This window comes from Capsicum annuum, chromosome 12 (genome assembly GCF_002878395.1).
Source record: "Capsicum annuum cultivar UCD-10X-F1 chromosome 12, UCD10Xv1.1, whole genome shotgun sequence".
In the NCBI taxonomy this organism is placed as follows: Eukaryota; Viridiplantae; Streptophyta; class Magnoliopsida; order Solanales; family Solanaceae; genus Capsicum; species Capsicum annuum.
The window spans coordinates 221,928,356-221,945,272 of record NC_061122.1 but is presented as its reverse complement, the minus strand read 5'-3'; the positions used below and the strand labels follow the sequence as shown (position 1 = coordinate 221,945,272).

Genomic DNA, 16,917 nt, shown 5'->3' with positions numbered 1-16,917 from the left:
TAATCTGTCAAAATAATTTAAGTTAAGATAAGTCTATAAAAGTGATCGTTCTAGAACCACGAGACTCGAGGGGTGCCTCACACCTTCCCCTTAGTCAACAGAATTCCTTACCTGGTCTTCTGTTTTCGCAGACCAACAAAGAGTCATTTCTTTTTATTAGGGATTCAAAAGGTGACTTGGAACATGATAACTCGATTCCAAGTGGCGACTCTGTAAATAAATTAATCCCTATTCACAATAGTCACTTTAATTGGAAAAACCCTTAGACTTGAACCCCTCAAGCGAAAAAGGGGTGTGATATCTCTGGCGACTCTGCTGGGGAATAATAAGAATTCGAGCTTTTTATATTGACTTATACTTGCTTTAATTATTGTTGATATTGTGTTTGTTGGCCTTATGTGCTACTTGTCACTCATTTACCGCTTTGATATTGATTGAACTGTATTATATATTGTCTTCTCTTGGACTCCCTCTCCGAGTCTCTGAAATAGGATAAAAGGAATGCGACGCATGCATTCTACTTTCTTTTTGAGATAGTCAGAGTGTCAAGGCACCTGGTGAAGGATATAGTCACATATGTTAGGCGGGATTCAGATCGACAACGAAGGCGGTGTTGCCCTGCTACCGACCAAGTTGTCCCTCCCTGGCTTGAGTGTCCGATCGGATAAGCCAGTCTAGACACCTATCCCTATTAGGTTTAAACTTAGAAGAACTGAAAACTCAGAATCTGGTTATCCCTATTAGGTGCCTCTTTATTTGCATAATATGCATTTGACTTAGCGGGACTTGGCACAGGGGCCGGGTCTGTCTAGGACAGGTAACCTACTTTATAACCTACTTTGTTTGGAAGGCTATTTGTGTGTTGACCGGCTTTTATGCAACATTAAAATGCAAGAGGTTAAATTATCGTCACATTTAGTGAATCATTTTTGAAAGAAAAATTTTATTTTAAAAAAGAGAAAATTTTTAGAAACATAGTTTTATGGGTTTTATGAAGTACGAGGGTCTGATTCTCACTTTTTAGAGGGATACGTAGGAGGTCCTATCCGGGATACGACCCGATTTTGAAAAAATAATAATAATATATTTATTCACAAATTTATTGAAGGATTTTGAAAAAGTAATAAAAAGAAGAAAAAAATGATTATTTTCATGAATATTATTATCTTTATTTTACTTTTCCTTTTTATTTTTCAAACTTAATTTTAACATAAAAATCATAATAGCCTAAACCTTTAGGGGCCGTGAGCTGAATTTTTATAAATAATAAAATATGTAAACATATATTTTAACAGTCCTGAACCTTTAGGGGTCATGAGGCTTAAATTTTTATACAATTTCATAAAACAATCATTCTTCTTTTCTTTATTTCTAAATCATTTTATTTTATTTTTTTTCTTTTAAATATACTGAGGGAGTATTGTCTCCAAATATATAGTTAAAATTGTCTAGAAGTCTGTTATTGCAAAGTTTTTGATAGAGTCAGTTTAAATAAGTGTTTTTCCTAAAAATATTATCAGTTTTGTTTCTCTCACTTTTATTTTTGATAAAAGTGTTCTTTACATCTAAGTCTCAATTTAAGAGTCGCACTAGTTCTCACAAGTCAAGTTAAAAATTCTTTTCAAAAATCAATGAATTAAGTTCAGCCTAAATCTAGACATTTATTAATTTCATATCCTTGTCAATAGGTCTAAAATGTCTCCCCCTGTTCGTGGAAAGCGTCCAAAGAGAAAGAGAGATGGGAGTGTACCCTTTCAGGTTATGGATTGTACCTCTTTGCAACTTTGGTTGTGGTGGAACGAAATGGATACATTTGATTATGACGAGATACATAAGTATTTGGGTTTTGATATGAAAGACAAGAGGGGTTTGAAAAGTACAGTAACCAACTTTGTAATAAGAGAAGTTTTGAGGCTTGGAAAATTCACAGACGATTTGCATTCATTGTAGCCTTTCTAGGCACTATGGTTTTCCCAAGGAGAGAAGAAAAAATTAATATTCGTTTAGCGGGGGTGGTACAAATACTGATAAAGAAAGATTACACTATGGTACCAATAATTCTGGCAAATATCTACCGTGCTTTGACCGTTTGTCAGAAAGGAAAGAGTTTTTTCAAGGGATGTAATATCTTATTATAGATGTGGATTGTGGAGCATCTCTACCGACTTCCTACAATGGAAAGATTTAATCCTGAAAGATTCAATCGCATCAAAGATTATGAAGAGAGGTTAGAGAAATATAAATGCCCAGAAGGAGTTAGAGATTGGGATAAGCTTTTTCGTTCTCTGACAGCAGATAAAATCACTTGGAATCTCCCTTGGTTCCCTTGGAGGCAAGTCATACATAGTTCTGTCATTCGGCCGTTCTTATTATTAATGGGTATTAGGGGTGTTCAACCGTATGTTCCATTGAGAGTTTTATGTCAGCTAGGAAGATGTCAAATAATTCCCATTACAGAAAATATGACCGATTTTGTATTTGAGGTCAGACCAGAGATCCCACTTCTGGAGGAATTGGCCCAGTAGATTTGGGAAGATTACCGTATCATGGGGATTGAAACGATGGTCATAGAGTGTAAGAAAGGAGAAGTGCACCCAGATTACCGTGAATGGTTTGAAGAACAGTCGAGTCCGCCAGTCAGACCAGAAAGATTGGTTAGGGGACCTATAGATCAGGAAGCTGCAATCAGGATAGGGATTGAGAGAGCCATAAGAGAACATCATGAGGCCAACCAAGCTTTGAGAGCAAAATTAGAGCATGACCGGGAAAAATAGACGAACAACAAAGGGAATTTGCTGAAGATAAAGTTAAATCAGCAGATATTGAGGTTGCACTTCGGGGACAAATCAAACTGGATACCACTAGGGGGTCACATATTTCAGAAGTTACCGTATCTCACCGACAGAAACTACAAGAAGTTGAAAAGAACATGCAAGAAGAATTTCATCGAGAAAGATCTCAGTGGATCCATGAAAGAGGAATATTGCAAGAACAGTTAGAGGTTGCTTCTGCTCGTGAATAATGTGCAGGAGAAATGGTTGATTTTCGAGATCGACAGGCCCATAAATGGGATCAGTCCTTCAATTTCCTTCTAGGGATGGTCCACCGTGTAACATAGGATACTGCTAGAATGGGTTTGAATTATCAGTAGTTGGATCGTGAGGACTTTTTGGCACAAGTACCAGCTTTTTCACAACATCTCACTACTTCTTTAGAGGACATATACTTGAGCTTGGGAAGACATATTAAGCCGAAGTCTCCTTGAATGGATAGTTGTTTTCTTTGTCATAGTTTTTCATTTTCTGTTTTAAAACTTCTTGTTTAGATGTTATGTCTTTTAGTTTTCAGATGTTAGTTAGTAGGTTTTATTTTAGGAGTTGGGTTAGTTATTTTGTCGTATTTATATTATAGAATGTAATGAAGTTGACTGTTTATTTCTATATATATTACATATGTTTTACTTCATTTACTTTATTTATTTTCTTCAATAAATAAAAAGACAAAACAATCATTTTGTTAAATTTCCTCCGAACTACGCAAGATCTGATTCATGTCCTGGCATGATACGTAGGCAACCCTCCAAAGGGTTCAATCATAAATTTTGAAAAAATATGCCTAGAAAATTTGGGATGAAACACAAAGCCTTCCATGATAAGTTGGAAAATGCATATAGAAGCATGACATATAACTTAGCATTATAATGTGTTAAAAATATAACACTCACCCATTTGCTACTTGTTAATAGAAATATAAAGTAATTGGTGGTTGGTTTGTGGTTTAAAATGGCGTCACATTCGTATAAAACCAGATACAAGGGTAAAAGAAAAATGGGCCGCAAAGAAGCTATAGGGTCTGATAGTGAAGAAGGGCAAAATCAGTTGATTTCAAAGGAAGTAGCATCAATGGAAGAAATAAAGTCATTGAAACAATAGATGGAAGAGATGTACCAAGCTTGCTTGAATGGACAAGCCCCGCTTTCTTCAATCCCTGGACTTTTAACTTTGAATGATCCAAATTCTGACCCAGCTCAAACTAGTGATCCATTTTATCCACTAGGATTTGGCCCATTTGCTAATATGTCTGGCGTTGTTGGTACTTCTACCATGCACCCACCAAATCCATCTGTTACAAATAACCCACTTTTTACTTCTTTAGCACTAGCTACTGCGGGTACTCAACCGACAGTATCGAAGAATATGGGGAAACCAAGTCATGATATGTTGTATCCTCCTGAATGACTTTCAAATCCCAAAATCCACATTATCATGTTCATCAACATGATACTCCTATCGTGATTGAAAAAATTGCTAAGAATGAGGAACAAGAGGAGATGGCTAGAAAAGTTAAAAGCTTGGAGCAGAGTATGAGAAATATGCAAGGGTTAGGTGGACCAAAAAGTGTTTCATACAAGGATTTGTGTATGTTTCTTGATGTCCATTTGTCGATAGGGTTCAAAATGCCAAAGTTTGACAAATATGAAGGACACGACGATCCTGTAGCTCATTTGAAAAAGTTTTGCAATCAATTAAGGAGAGTAGGAGGAAAAGAAGAATTATTGATGGCTTACTTTAGAGAAAATGTTACAAGGAAAGCTTCTGAATGATTCATTGATCAAGACATTTTCCGTTGGTACGTATGGGATGACATGGCTTGAGATTTCGTTCAACAATTTTAATATAACATTGAGATAGTGCCAGGTCGCACTACGCTTGATAACATAAGAAAAAAGATGACTGAAATTTTCCGAGAATATGCTATCAGATGAAGAGAGCAGGCTTCAAGAGTCAGACCATCGATAAAATAACTGAAATGATTGATATCTTTTTGCAAGCACAAGAAACTGATAATTTCCATCACTTACTTTCAACAATTGGAAGCACATTTGCTGAAGTTATTAAAGTTGGAGAAATGGTAGAGAATGGAATAAAATTAGGAAATATCATCAGCTAGGCCTCTTTGAAACAAACAACATAGGCAATTCAAAGTAGTGCAGGAAGTTTTGGGGGAAAGAAAAGAAAAGAGTACATAGCAACTGTCGTACCAGGTCCACAAAAAAATTGGAGAGGTGCGCGTCAACCATACACATAAAATCCATTATATTTTGATCCATCTCCTCAATATCCTATTTATAATGCACAACCATATGCTTGGGCTCTTTCTTACCCGCAATGGCGTGCACCAGCAATCCAAAATCATCCACCGGCCTTGTAAGTTCAAAGAGGCCCTCCTAGGTCTAATTTTTTGCCTAGAGCAGAATTCAAAAGGGATAATATAGGAAAAGATAATTTCACTCCTATTGGAATATCTTACACCAATTTATTTCATAGGCTGAGAAAAATAAATACCCTAAACCCAATTGAGAGAAGGACTCTAAATCCTCCTCCGAAGAATTTGGATTATTCTAGAAAATATGAATACTGTTCTAATGCCCCAAGGCACGACACAGAGAAATGTTGGTATTTGAAAAGAGCCATTTAAGAGCTGATTGACACCCAACAGATCATGGTATGAAGTCCAGACACTTCAAATGTCAATCAAAATCTGGATCATAGTGAAACAAACGTGCTTGAAGTGATACCCAGTGATTAAGATGCTGCAATATCCTTTAAGCCGATTATTAAGATTAAAACTGGTTTAAAAAAATTAGCAAATATTGTCGATTTGACAAAAGAAAAACCTGTTGAAGCAAAGGTGGTGATAATAAAACCCAAATCATCGAATGTTCCCTTGGTGGTGGGGACAAAGATCTCAGAAAATGTTGGGTCAAGTTAAGTAAAGCTGAAACTCATTGTTCCTGGAAGATCCCCTAAGCCTCTATTAATCATAAAAAGAGCTTTCATAGCTCCTATTATTATTATACTAGTCTCACAGTTGCCTATGGTTAATACTAAGGCAGTTTCTTAGAATTATGATTGCGTTGTGGTGATACACAAGGGGAAAGAAGTTCTTGAAGATATCGATGAAGTAGGTGGATTAACTCAATCTGGAAGATATTATGCCCCTGTAGAGTTAAGAAAGAATAAACAAGGCAATGAAGAATGAATGATGTTCAAAAATCCTGTTACTGATGAAGAAGCTGAAGAATTCTTAAAGAAAATGAAATTGCCAGAATATTCTGTTGTAGAACAGTTGAAGAAGACACCAGCACAAATTTCTTTGTTGTCTTTATTAATACATTCAAAAGAACACCGCAAGGCTATAATGAAGATTCTTAACGAAGCATATGTTCCCAGTGAGATTAAAGTGAATCAACTGGAAAAAGTTGTTGAAAGGATCCTTGAAGCAAATAAGATTACTTTCTCAGATGATAAATTGCCTGTGGATGGTACTAGACATAATAAGGGTCTCTATATTACTGTGAAATATGAGCATTCCATCATCACTCAAGTGTTAATTGATGGAGGATCAGGCGCTAATATTTGTCCTATGTCAACTTTACAAAAGTTGAATGTTAATGTAGAAAGAATCCGACCTAATAATATATGCGTCAAGGGTTTTGATGGATCAAAAACTGATGCCATTGGTGAAATAGAATTCATATTGATAATTGGGCCTGTGGATTTTGCTATGGATTTCTAAGTTCTGAACATTGATGTTTCATATAATATGTTATTGGGAAGGCCATGGATTCACAGGGCTCAAGTAGTTGCATAAACGTTGCATCAAATGATCAAATTCGAATGTGACAGGTAAGAGATAGTTGTTCATGGTGAAGGAGACCTATCCATGTATAAAGACTACTCTTTTTCTTCCATCGAAGCAGATACTGCCAATGGAGTATTGATTCATCAAACTTCTGAGGTAGTGGCTATTGAGCATATCCTCGAGGGAAATTTCATCGGAAGACCACAATTAGCCTCTTCATCTGTTATGGTAGTGAATAAAATATTGAAGCATGGTTTCGAACCAGGGAAAGGTCTAGGGATGTTTTTGCAAGGCAGGGTTCATCCAGTAAACCTCCATAAGAACCTTGGTACTTTTGGTTTGGGATACATACCCACTGCTGAAGATATAAAGAAGGCTAAAAAGCATAAGAAAGAGTCATGGACACTTACTAAGCCGATACCACCACTTCACAAGTCTTTCATCAAAATCAATGATGTTGGGTCCTCCAAGTTACCTATTACAGAATCAATGAATGATGATGATACAGAGTTGATTGGTCTTTTTCAGAATATGTTCATTAAAGCTGATATGATTGAAATTGGGAAAGGTACCAGCAATGCAGATGTGCAGTTTGTCGGCCCTGATGTCCAGGTTAACAATTGGAAGGACACTCCTCTCCTTATTATGAAGAAGTCTTGGTAGTTTGTTTGTTTTTCTTACAGTCTTAGTAGTTTGTTTGTTTCTTCTTCTGTAATTTGAATCATTCTAGGATTGTAATTCAAATCTTTAAACTTAGCGTTTTAGGTTAAAACTCTTTCTATATTTGTTTTTAATAAAGTGTAGTCTCCCTTAGTTTTATTTTGAGTCTGATTTTTATTTATTTGTCTTCTATCATACAGTTTTTTCTATGTCGATTCTAATGATATGAGATGCATGAAGAATTGTCAACCAGATTTAAAAACCCAAGCTAATTTTAAAATAATGAATAAAAAAGTTGAATGCGATGAAGGAGAAACATTTGAGGATATAAGCAAAGATTTCAAACAGTTTGAGAATAAGACAAATCCCAATTTGGAGGAAACTAAGACGATTAATTTAGGAGATTATGAAAATATTAGGGAGACTAAAATAAGTGTACGTGCTCAACCACAACAAAATAAAGCTATAATTAAAGCTTTTCTTGAGTATAAAGATATCTTTGCGTGGTCTTATGATGATATGCCCAGTTTGAGCACTGATTTGGTAGTTCACAAGTTGCCAATTGATCCTACTTTCCTCCTGTCAAGAAAAAGCTAAGAAAGCTCAAAACTGACATAAGTGTAAAAATCAAAGAGGAAATCACGAAGCAACTTGAGGCTAAAGTCATTCGAGTGGACCAATATCCTACTTGGTTGGCAAATATTATCCCTATTCCAAAGAAGAACGACAAAGCTTGGATATGTGTTGATTATCGTGATTTAAATAAAGTAAGTTCGAAAGATAATTTTCCACTTCCCAATATTCATATTTTGTTGGATAATTGTGCCAAACATGAACTTTTATCTTTTGTGGATTGTTATGTGGGGTATCACCAGATCACTATGGATCTAGAAGATGCAGAAAAGACATTATTTATCACATCTTGGGGGACATATTATTATCGAGTCATGCCTTTCAGACTAAAGAATGCTGGGGCAACTTATATGAGGGCAATGACTACAATGTTTCATAATATGATGCACATAGAGAGCAGTCTTACCATGTCAAATATCTCAGAAAATTCTTTGAAAGGCTTCGAAGATATGATCTCAAACTTAACCCAACGAAATATGTATTTAGAGTTCCATCAGGAAAACTCTTAGGGTTCATAGTCAGTCGACGTGGCATTGAGTTAGATACTTCAACAATAAAAGCTATTCAAGATTTGCCTCCACCAAAAAATAAAACAGAGGTGATGAGCTTACTTGGAAAGTTGAATTATATCAGTAGATTTATTGCTCAGCTTACGACAACCTACGAGCCAATATTCAAGTTGTTAAAGAAGAATGCTAAAGTTGAATGGACTGAAGAATGTGAAGAGGCATTTGACAAAATTAAGAGGTACTTGTCGAATCCACCTATTTTAGTTCCTCCAGAGCCAAGTAGACCCTTGATATTGTACATATCTGTGTTAGACAATTCTTTTGGTTGTGTATTGGGTCAACATGATGTCACTGGAAGCAAAGAACAGGCTATCTACTACCTTAGCAAAAAGTTTACCACTTATAAGGCTAAGTACACTCTTCTTGAGAAGACGTGTTGTGCCTTAACTTGGGTAGCACAAAAGCTGAAACATTACTTGTCATCTTATACTGCTTACCTCATCTCTCGTGTAGATCCTTTAAAGTATATTTTTCAGAAGCCTATGCCCATAGGCAGACTCGCGAAATGGCAGATGTTGCTCACAGAATTTGATATTGTTTATGTGACACAAACTGCAATGAAAGCTCAAGCTTTAGGGGATCATTTGGCTGAAAATCCTATTGATGAGGAGTATGAACCATTGAAGACTTATTTTCTAGATAAAGAGGTATTGTATGTTATGAATTTATTTCTGACGACTGCCCTTCAGGCTGGAAGTTGTTCTTTGATGGAGCTGCTAATGTAAAAGGAGTGAGGATAGGAGCAATTTTTATTTCTGAATCAAGACAATATTATCCTATAACAGCCCAACTTTGATTCTATTGTACCAATAATATGGCAGAATACGAAGCTTACATTCTGGGTTTGAGATTAGCTATTGACATGGGAATCCAAGAACTGTTAGTGTTAGGAGACTCAGATTTGTTAGTCCATTAAATGCAAGGATATTGGGAGATTTGTGATTCAAAGATCCTACCATATCGAGGCTGTTTGCAAGATCTATGTCAATGATTTGTATCAGTTAAGTTCAAACACATTCCCAGAGCTCATAATGAGATTGCTGATGATTTGGCGACCTTATCTTTGATGCTTCAACATCCCGATAAAACTTATATTGACCCTTTACATATACAGATTCATGATCAATATGCGTATTGCAATATAGTTAAGGAAGAACTTGATGGGGAGCCGCGGTTCCATGATATCAAAGAATATATTCAGACTGGAAAATATCCTATACATACTGATGGTAACCAAAAGAGAACCATTCGACGTTTATCTAGTGAATTTTTCCTAAGTGGAGGAATCTTGTATAAGGACTCCTGATTTAGGACTTTTGAGGTGTGTAGATACTAAAGAAGCTTCAAAAATCATGAATGAAGTACATTCTAGGATTTGTGGACCACACATGAGTGGGTATGTATTGGTAAAGAAAATACTCCGAGCAGTTTATTATTGGCTCACCATGGAGCGAGATTCGATCAGTTTCATTCGTAAATGTCATGAATGTCAAGTACATAAGGACTTGATACATTTCCCTCCAGCTGAGTTATATACAATAACTGCTCCATGGCCTTTTGTGGCTTGGGGAATGGACGTAATTGGACCAATTGAACCGAAGGCCTCAAATGGACATAGGTTCATCTTGGTAGCCGTTGATTATTTTACAAAGTGGGTGGAAGCAGTGACTTTTAAGTCAGTGACCAAGAAAGCGGTAGTTGATTTTATTCATTTCAACATCATTTGTCGATTTAGCATTCCAAAGATAATTATGACAGATAATGCTGCAAATATCAATAGTCATTTAATGCAAGAAGTATGTCAACAATTTAAGATTATGCATCGAAATTCAACTTCTTATCGCCCAAAAGCAAACAGGGCTGTAGAAGCTGCCAACAAAAACTTAAAGAAAATACTTTGCAAGATGGTGCAGGGTTCCCGATAATGGCATAAAAAGTTAACTTTTGCTTTGTTGGGTTATCGTACTACAGTTTGGACTTCAATTGGTGCAACTCCTTACTTGTTAGTGTACAAAACTGAAGCAGTTATACCTGCAGAGATTGAACTTTCATCTCTTCAAGTAGTTGTAGAAGCTGAAATTGGTGATGACCAATGGGTCAAGATTCATTTGGAGCAATTAAGCTTGATTGATGGAAAAATATTAACATCAGTATATCATGGACAACTATACCAGAAGAGAATGGCACGAGCATATAACAAAAAGGTGCGTCATAGACACTTTGAAGTTGGTCAGTTAGTACTAAGACGCATCCTACCCCATTAGATTAAAGCCAAAGGCAAATTTTCTCCTAATTGGCATGGACCATTCATGGTGAAGAAAGTGTTACCTAATAGTGCATTATATCTGACTGATATAGAAGGCAAAATGAAAGAAATGCCGGTCAATGTTGATGCAGTTAAAAGATATTATGTATGATATTCATGTACAATTACATTATGTATGTTTTGTACTTGCATTTTAAGAAGATTGAAATGATGAAGGCATTTTGTTCTACTATCCGAATAATATATCAACATTTGCTTACCCCTTTGAGCTTTTATCTTTCTTCGTATCCCTCTTTTGTAATCAAATTAACAAAAAAATAAAGAGTTGAAAAAAAAATCAATCAAAATTCAAAATCAAGCAAAAAGAACGACGTTTCCTGAACTACGTTTGACCTAATTCTTGATATGACAAGATACATAGGCATCCCTACTTTGGGGTTCGGTCTAACCAAAATAAAATTCAAATTATCCAGAATAAGAAAAACTAGGGCAAAAGTTTATTTCCTTAAAAGAGTCGATTCCAAAAGTTGTATGCGTTACCCAATGATTATGTAAATTTTTTAGCATCATGCCACCCTTTCTTTCTAACCCGATCCAAAAGCCAAGTTACAACCAAAGAAAGACCTTCAGATTAATCTTTGAGAATGTTAAGGCTAAACATGCTATGGGTGCATGAAATTTCATATTTTGGGTGTTTACTTAAAAAAAAAGGAAAAAATGAATAAAAAAGAGAGAGTCTTATTGATGAAAATCCTGTTGGGAACCATAAGGCGACTGTATGTTAAGAAAGAAGTAACAATGAGATAGGCTCGTTGGCAAAAACCACTGAGGTGTCACTAGCCGAAGAAGAGTTGTTATCCAGAAGGAATAAGTTCAAGATTGGCTAAATTTCAAACTCAATAAGTGGACAAAATTTGTAATGATTGGTGTGGTTTGATTTGGTTGTTTAATTCAAAATGCATGTCATAATCACCAGAATCGATTTTCACATTTTAGATAAGTTTTTCTTTTGTTTTGAAAAAGAGATGCCTATTGTTTTTTCTTTTTGATTTATTTTGATTTTTGATTTCTGTGTCCTTGTCATCAAATGAAATTTTTTGTTATCTTTTATATGATTTTGGGCCAAATTTACGTCAGATCGAGTGAGAAAGGACTTCAAACTTGCTACCAACTTCTTCAATATATAAAGCAAGACAAGGGGTCGACATACAAAGACAATATGTCAAAGTATAATAAAGTATTCAGAATGATTGTTGATTTGACAATTTTTGACTCTTTGAAAGATGAAAGGTGTATGGAATATAAAATTCTGAGATATTATACAACAGAAATGTATTTTGAGTTGAGAGTCTCAATAGTCATAATTTTAGGTCAGAAGTGTGACAAGTCGATGGAAATCTATCAAGGATTGAAAAAGGATTTGAACATGAAAAGTGCAAGAATGGTCACTTCAAGAGCCGAAAACCACAAACCAACCACCACGTGTGTTTAAAACTCACAAATTTTCTTTGTTTTGTTTGAAACAGAGATAGAATGTGTTCAAATAAAGGATGGAACTTCACACTTCTGTCAATGCAAGGATCAGGATTACAGCATACGATGCTGGATCTCGGTTATGGTAAATTTTATTCTTTGGGAGATGAATTTATCAAAGCTATTCCAGGCTTTGATTTATTCTGTCACTATATTTTTCAAAACATTAAAATTTGACGACACACAAATTTTCCCAGTACAAACTGGGGCAAATTTTTATGTGTGTTGTATGGGAATTAATTTTTATGCACAGGACACTCCTGAAAAATGGGAATTTACTTTTGCTCAGGACCCTCCTGAAGAATGGGAATTTACTTTTGCTCAGAACCCACCTGAAGAATGGAAATTTACTTTTTTGCTCAGGACCCTCCTAAAGAATGGAAATTTATTTTAATGCTCAGGGACCTGCTGAAGAATGGGATGTTATTTTCTGTGTCACTATTTACTTTGAGTCTAGGAGCCTGCTTGAAGAACAGGGTGAAGAAATTGTAAGTCCAAGAGCCCGCCTGAAGAACAGGGTGAAGAAAAAGAAAGTCCAGGAGCCTGCCTGAAGAACAGGGTGAAGAAATTAATGGTTTTATGTTACTTAACAGTTTATGTATAATAACTTTGTATATTTTTCCTATATATTGTATTATTTATTATTTTTATTATTTTGGCTTATTCGTTATATCATTAACAAGATTTAATCATTATTTGTTAAATTAATTAATCATTTTAATTAATTTTTGTTAAAAATAAATTATTAAGATTAAATATTCTTTCAAATAAATAAATAAATAAATAAATATTTTTAATATTTAATAAGATTCAAGCACATTTAAAATTTTCGTCCCAGTTAAGAATACGGTATACGTATCTCTTGAGACATTTTAAAATTCAAGGATGCAATAATGCACCTTAGCAAATATTTTCTAAAATTAACTTTCACCGATTTATTTTTAAATATAAGATAATAGACAACATTTTTCGTATAATAAAAATAGAGCAAGATTAATATAATATGGATTATTTTATAATTTTTATTGTTATTATATTGTTTTATTTTTGTCATTAATAAGATCTTATTATTATTATATTATGTTTATTTGTTGTCATTAATAAGATTTCATTATTTTATTATTTTAATTAATTATTTTTAAATAAAATTGCTCTAAATCACTATTAGAATTAGATAGAACTTTGAGTAATAACGTCTTTAATATTAGATAAATTTTAGATACGTTTAAAATATTTGTCTCGATTAAGAATGCGGCGTACGTATCTTTTTGAGACCTTTAAAAATAATTCGAGGATGCAATATTGTACTTCGGTAAAGTTCGTTTTAAAATTAATTTTCACCAGTTTAATACAAGAGTTTTAAGTAATTTTAGTGTAATAAAATGAGCGATTTTAGGGCCTACTAACATAATATGTCAAAATAATTTAAGTTAAGATAAGTCAATAAAAGAGACCGTGCTAGAACCACGGGACTCGAGGGGTGCCTCACACCTTCCCCTCGGTCAACAGAATTCGTTACCCGGTCTTCTGTTTTCGCAGACCAACAAAGAGTCATTTCTTTTTTATTAGGGATTCAAAAGGTGACTTGGAACACCATAACTCGATTCCAAGTGGCGATTCTGCAAATAAACTAATCCCTATTCAAAATCGTCACTTTAATTGAAAAACCCTTAGAATCGAACCCCTCGAGCAAAAAAGGGGTGCGACAGGAATCTTATTGGTAAAACAGTCCATCATGGCTGCCTGGTTTGTCAAGCCCCCCACCAGCACAACAATTAGGTGCGTAATTAATTTGTAACTACCACCAAACAAAATTAAATTTTATTAGGTGAATTGTGAACATGATTCATATCTTGCGTGTGGGGGCTATATCATCAAATAAAAATAGGCTTCATTTTTTTTTGTTGATTCTTCCAAGTAAATAATCTCTTATGTCCACTTAATTACAATTTAAATAGCACAAAATGACTTCACAAAAATCTCATATACGCTAATATTCACAAACTTCTTGTTTTATTTTCGTCTGATTTTTATTGTGATTAGTATGATCATGTCATATAACCAAAATAACATTTGAATCGGAAGACAAAGTCAAAATAACTTTTGTTCCTTACTAGACCAAGAATTCACTCAAGAACCCAAGAATTCATGGACAGAGCAGCTACCTATATCAAAAGGTGGTCGGATGAAGAATCTTCGTCGAAAAATTATGTTATATATATAGGCTAAACGTTAGCTATTATGAGTGTGTATTTAATTTTACACACCCTTAAAGCATGATGAGAAGAAAATTTTACACACTCTTCATCAATTTCTAATTCCACCATTTCTAGAATCATAAGACCGAAAATATTACCTACACCTCAAAACTTTCAACGATTGGAATGAGAAACGAATTATAGATCTATAATAGAAATGAATAAATCAAATTTCAAATAAAATTTGAGAATTAATCGTGAATATTCTAAGAAACTTAATTTACATACTACACTAGTAGTATATCATATATGTAACTTAATTTAACTCCACGTTTACAACAATAGCTACATATTCGGTGTATTTCCACAAAATGGAGTTTGGAAATGATATATTGTACATAATCCATATCATACCTCTGATGAAGTAAGATGTTGTTTCCGATAAATCCCCGACTCATGACAAATAATAATATATCAAGCAAAGAACATAAAAACAAACAACAAAACATGATAACACACCACTAGATAAAACGATACAAAACACCCACAGAGTAATGCTAATTATATGAAATATCTGTACGAAATCACAAACATCCTCAAAACACCACGAATGAAAAACTACAAATACATGCATAACACTATGACTCCAGGGCAATCTACAAACAAAGCACTCTACTTTTAAATGAGTGAATTTTCATTTACAACTTATCATACATTATTAAGCAAGAAATTAAACAAAAACAAGATGAACTTAACTAATGTAATTGGAGAGGCTTAGGTTGGACCATAGTTCTCCTTTTCCATAAATTAATTTCCTTCCTTGGCTCCAAACATATAGTTGTTCTACTTCTACCTAATAATATTGGAGTCCAAAAGGGACTAATCTCTTCGTCTTCATCATCATTATTATCATCATCATCGTCACTATATCCTCTATCATCGTCTGTATAATACTTACGTTGATCTTGAGGTGTAATTTGTATCGACCTCCAGTCAAAATTGGTCAACGGTTCCCTACCACTAGCGAACCGTTGCATTTGACTCAAACATGGTGCCCTATTAGGAAGCTTATTACAAATAATATTTTCAGATGTCACATCTGATTTTTGCCTCGATATCAATTTCGATTTTCTACCAAACATATTTCCAAAACCAGTCATAGATTTCTTCGTAACGAACTTTTGACTATTATTATTATTAGTACCTTTTTTGCTACTATTGATGCGATTCATCGTCTTCTTTTTATTGTATTTGATTTGCCCCATGCATGAAATTTTAGGCGAACCGGGCTCCGATTTTCGACCCGATTGGTGGGATGGAATTACTGGTATGATTGTGCCTGAAAATCCTTTATGATGATGATTTTTGTGTTGATGTTCTGCTGCTAATCTTTTTTCTCTGCTTGGACTAAAAGGTGCATGTGCATTTTGTAGTACAAATATTGCTGCTGCTGCTGCTTTTGGTAATAATTTGAAGATTGTTTTCTTCTTTGATGATGACTTACATGGCTTCTCCATAAGTACTCGTTTTATGTCCTTGAACGAATTCAAAAAGCTAATAGAAAGGTTTGATTCTGACTTTGTATAGAGATTGTGCCGATTCAAATTCAGCTAGGTAGTTCTCTTTAACTACTCGCTTTACGTCGTTGATTGAATTGAAGATGCCAACAGAATGATTCGATTCTGACTTCGTAAAGGTGATGCCTATCTCTTAATTAATTTTTTGAAAGAATAGTTTCTTTGTTTTGAGGTTGTGTATGTGACACACACATATATAGGTGGCTAGAGAAATAATTAATTTATAATAGTGAGTATTAAGGAGGTTAAAAAGGGTGGGGGATATCATTATTGACCTTGTCATCAAGATTGAGGAAACAAGTGAGAAAGAGAGGTTGAGGGAAAATAAATTAATTGTCATATTTGGCATGGTATGACAAAATTTTAATGATAGATATTTTATTATCTTAAACTAAAAATTGAATTGATGTTGATGTGTTTTTATTTTAATAAATCAAATGGTAGAACATGACTTACATGGTTGATTTGTTTATAAGTACTTGAACTATTAACACCATGTGTATCACTTGTTTTAACTAACATATATAAATATTTTTGTTAGTATCAGAGAACGCCAGCACCCTTTTCCAATTCTTAACTTGCATCATTAATATAAGTTCATCTTAATTATTTTGATGGGTTGACAATACTTTTGGCTCTTCGATTACTGATAAATTTAAAGTTTAGTTTTTATGACATTTGGTTAAGTATATTAACTTCTAATTACTTAAAATGTGAATTTCTGATTTTATACATTTTCTATGTAATTAAACAGATCAATACACACAATATTTTAATTAATTAAAGATTAACTATATCACATTGAATCATATATTACGAGAATCAAAAATCATAAT

General features: G+C 34.1%; 1 protein-coding gene across 1 annotated transcript; it reads right to left on the bottom strand.

Moving 5' to 3' along the window:
- Positions 1–15,161: 15,161 nt before the first annotated feature.
- On the bottom strand, positions 15,162–16,293 carry LOC107849579 (uncharacterized protein At1g76070). The gene has a single exon (XM_016694138.2). The coding sequence runs from the start codon at positions 16,019–16,021 to the stop codon at positions 15,260–15,262; it is 762 nt and encodes a 253-aa protein (XP_016549624.1). The 5' UTR covers positions 16,022–16,293; the 3' UTR covers positions 15,162–15,259.
- Positions 16,294–16,917: the final 624 nt, after the last annotated feature.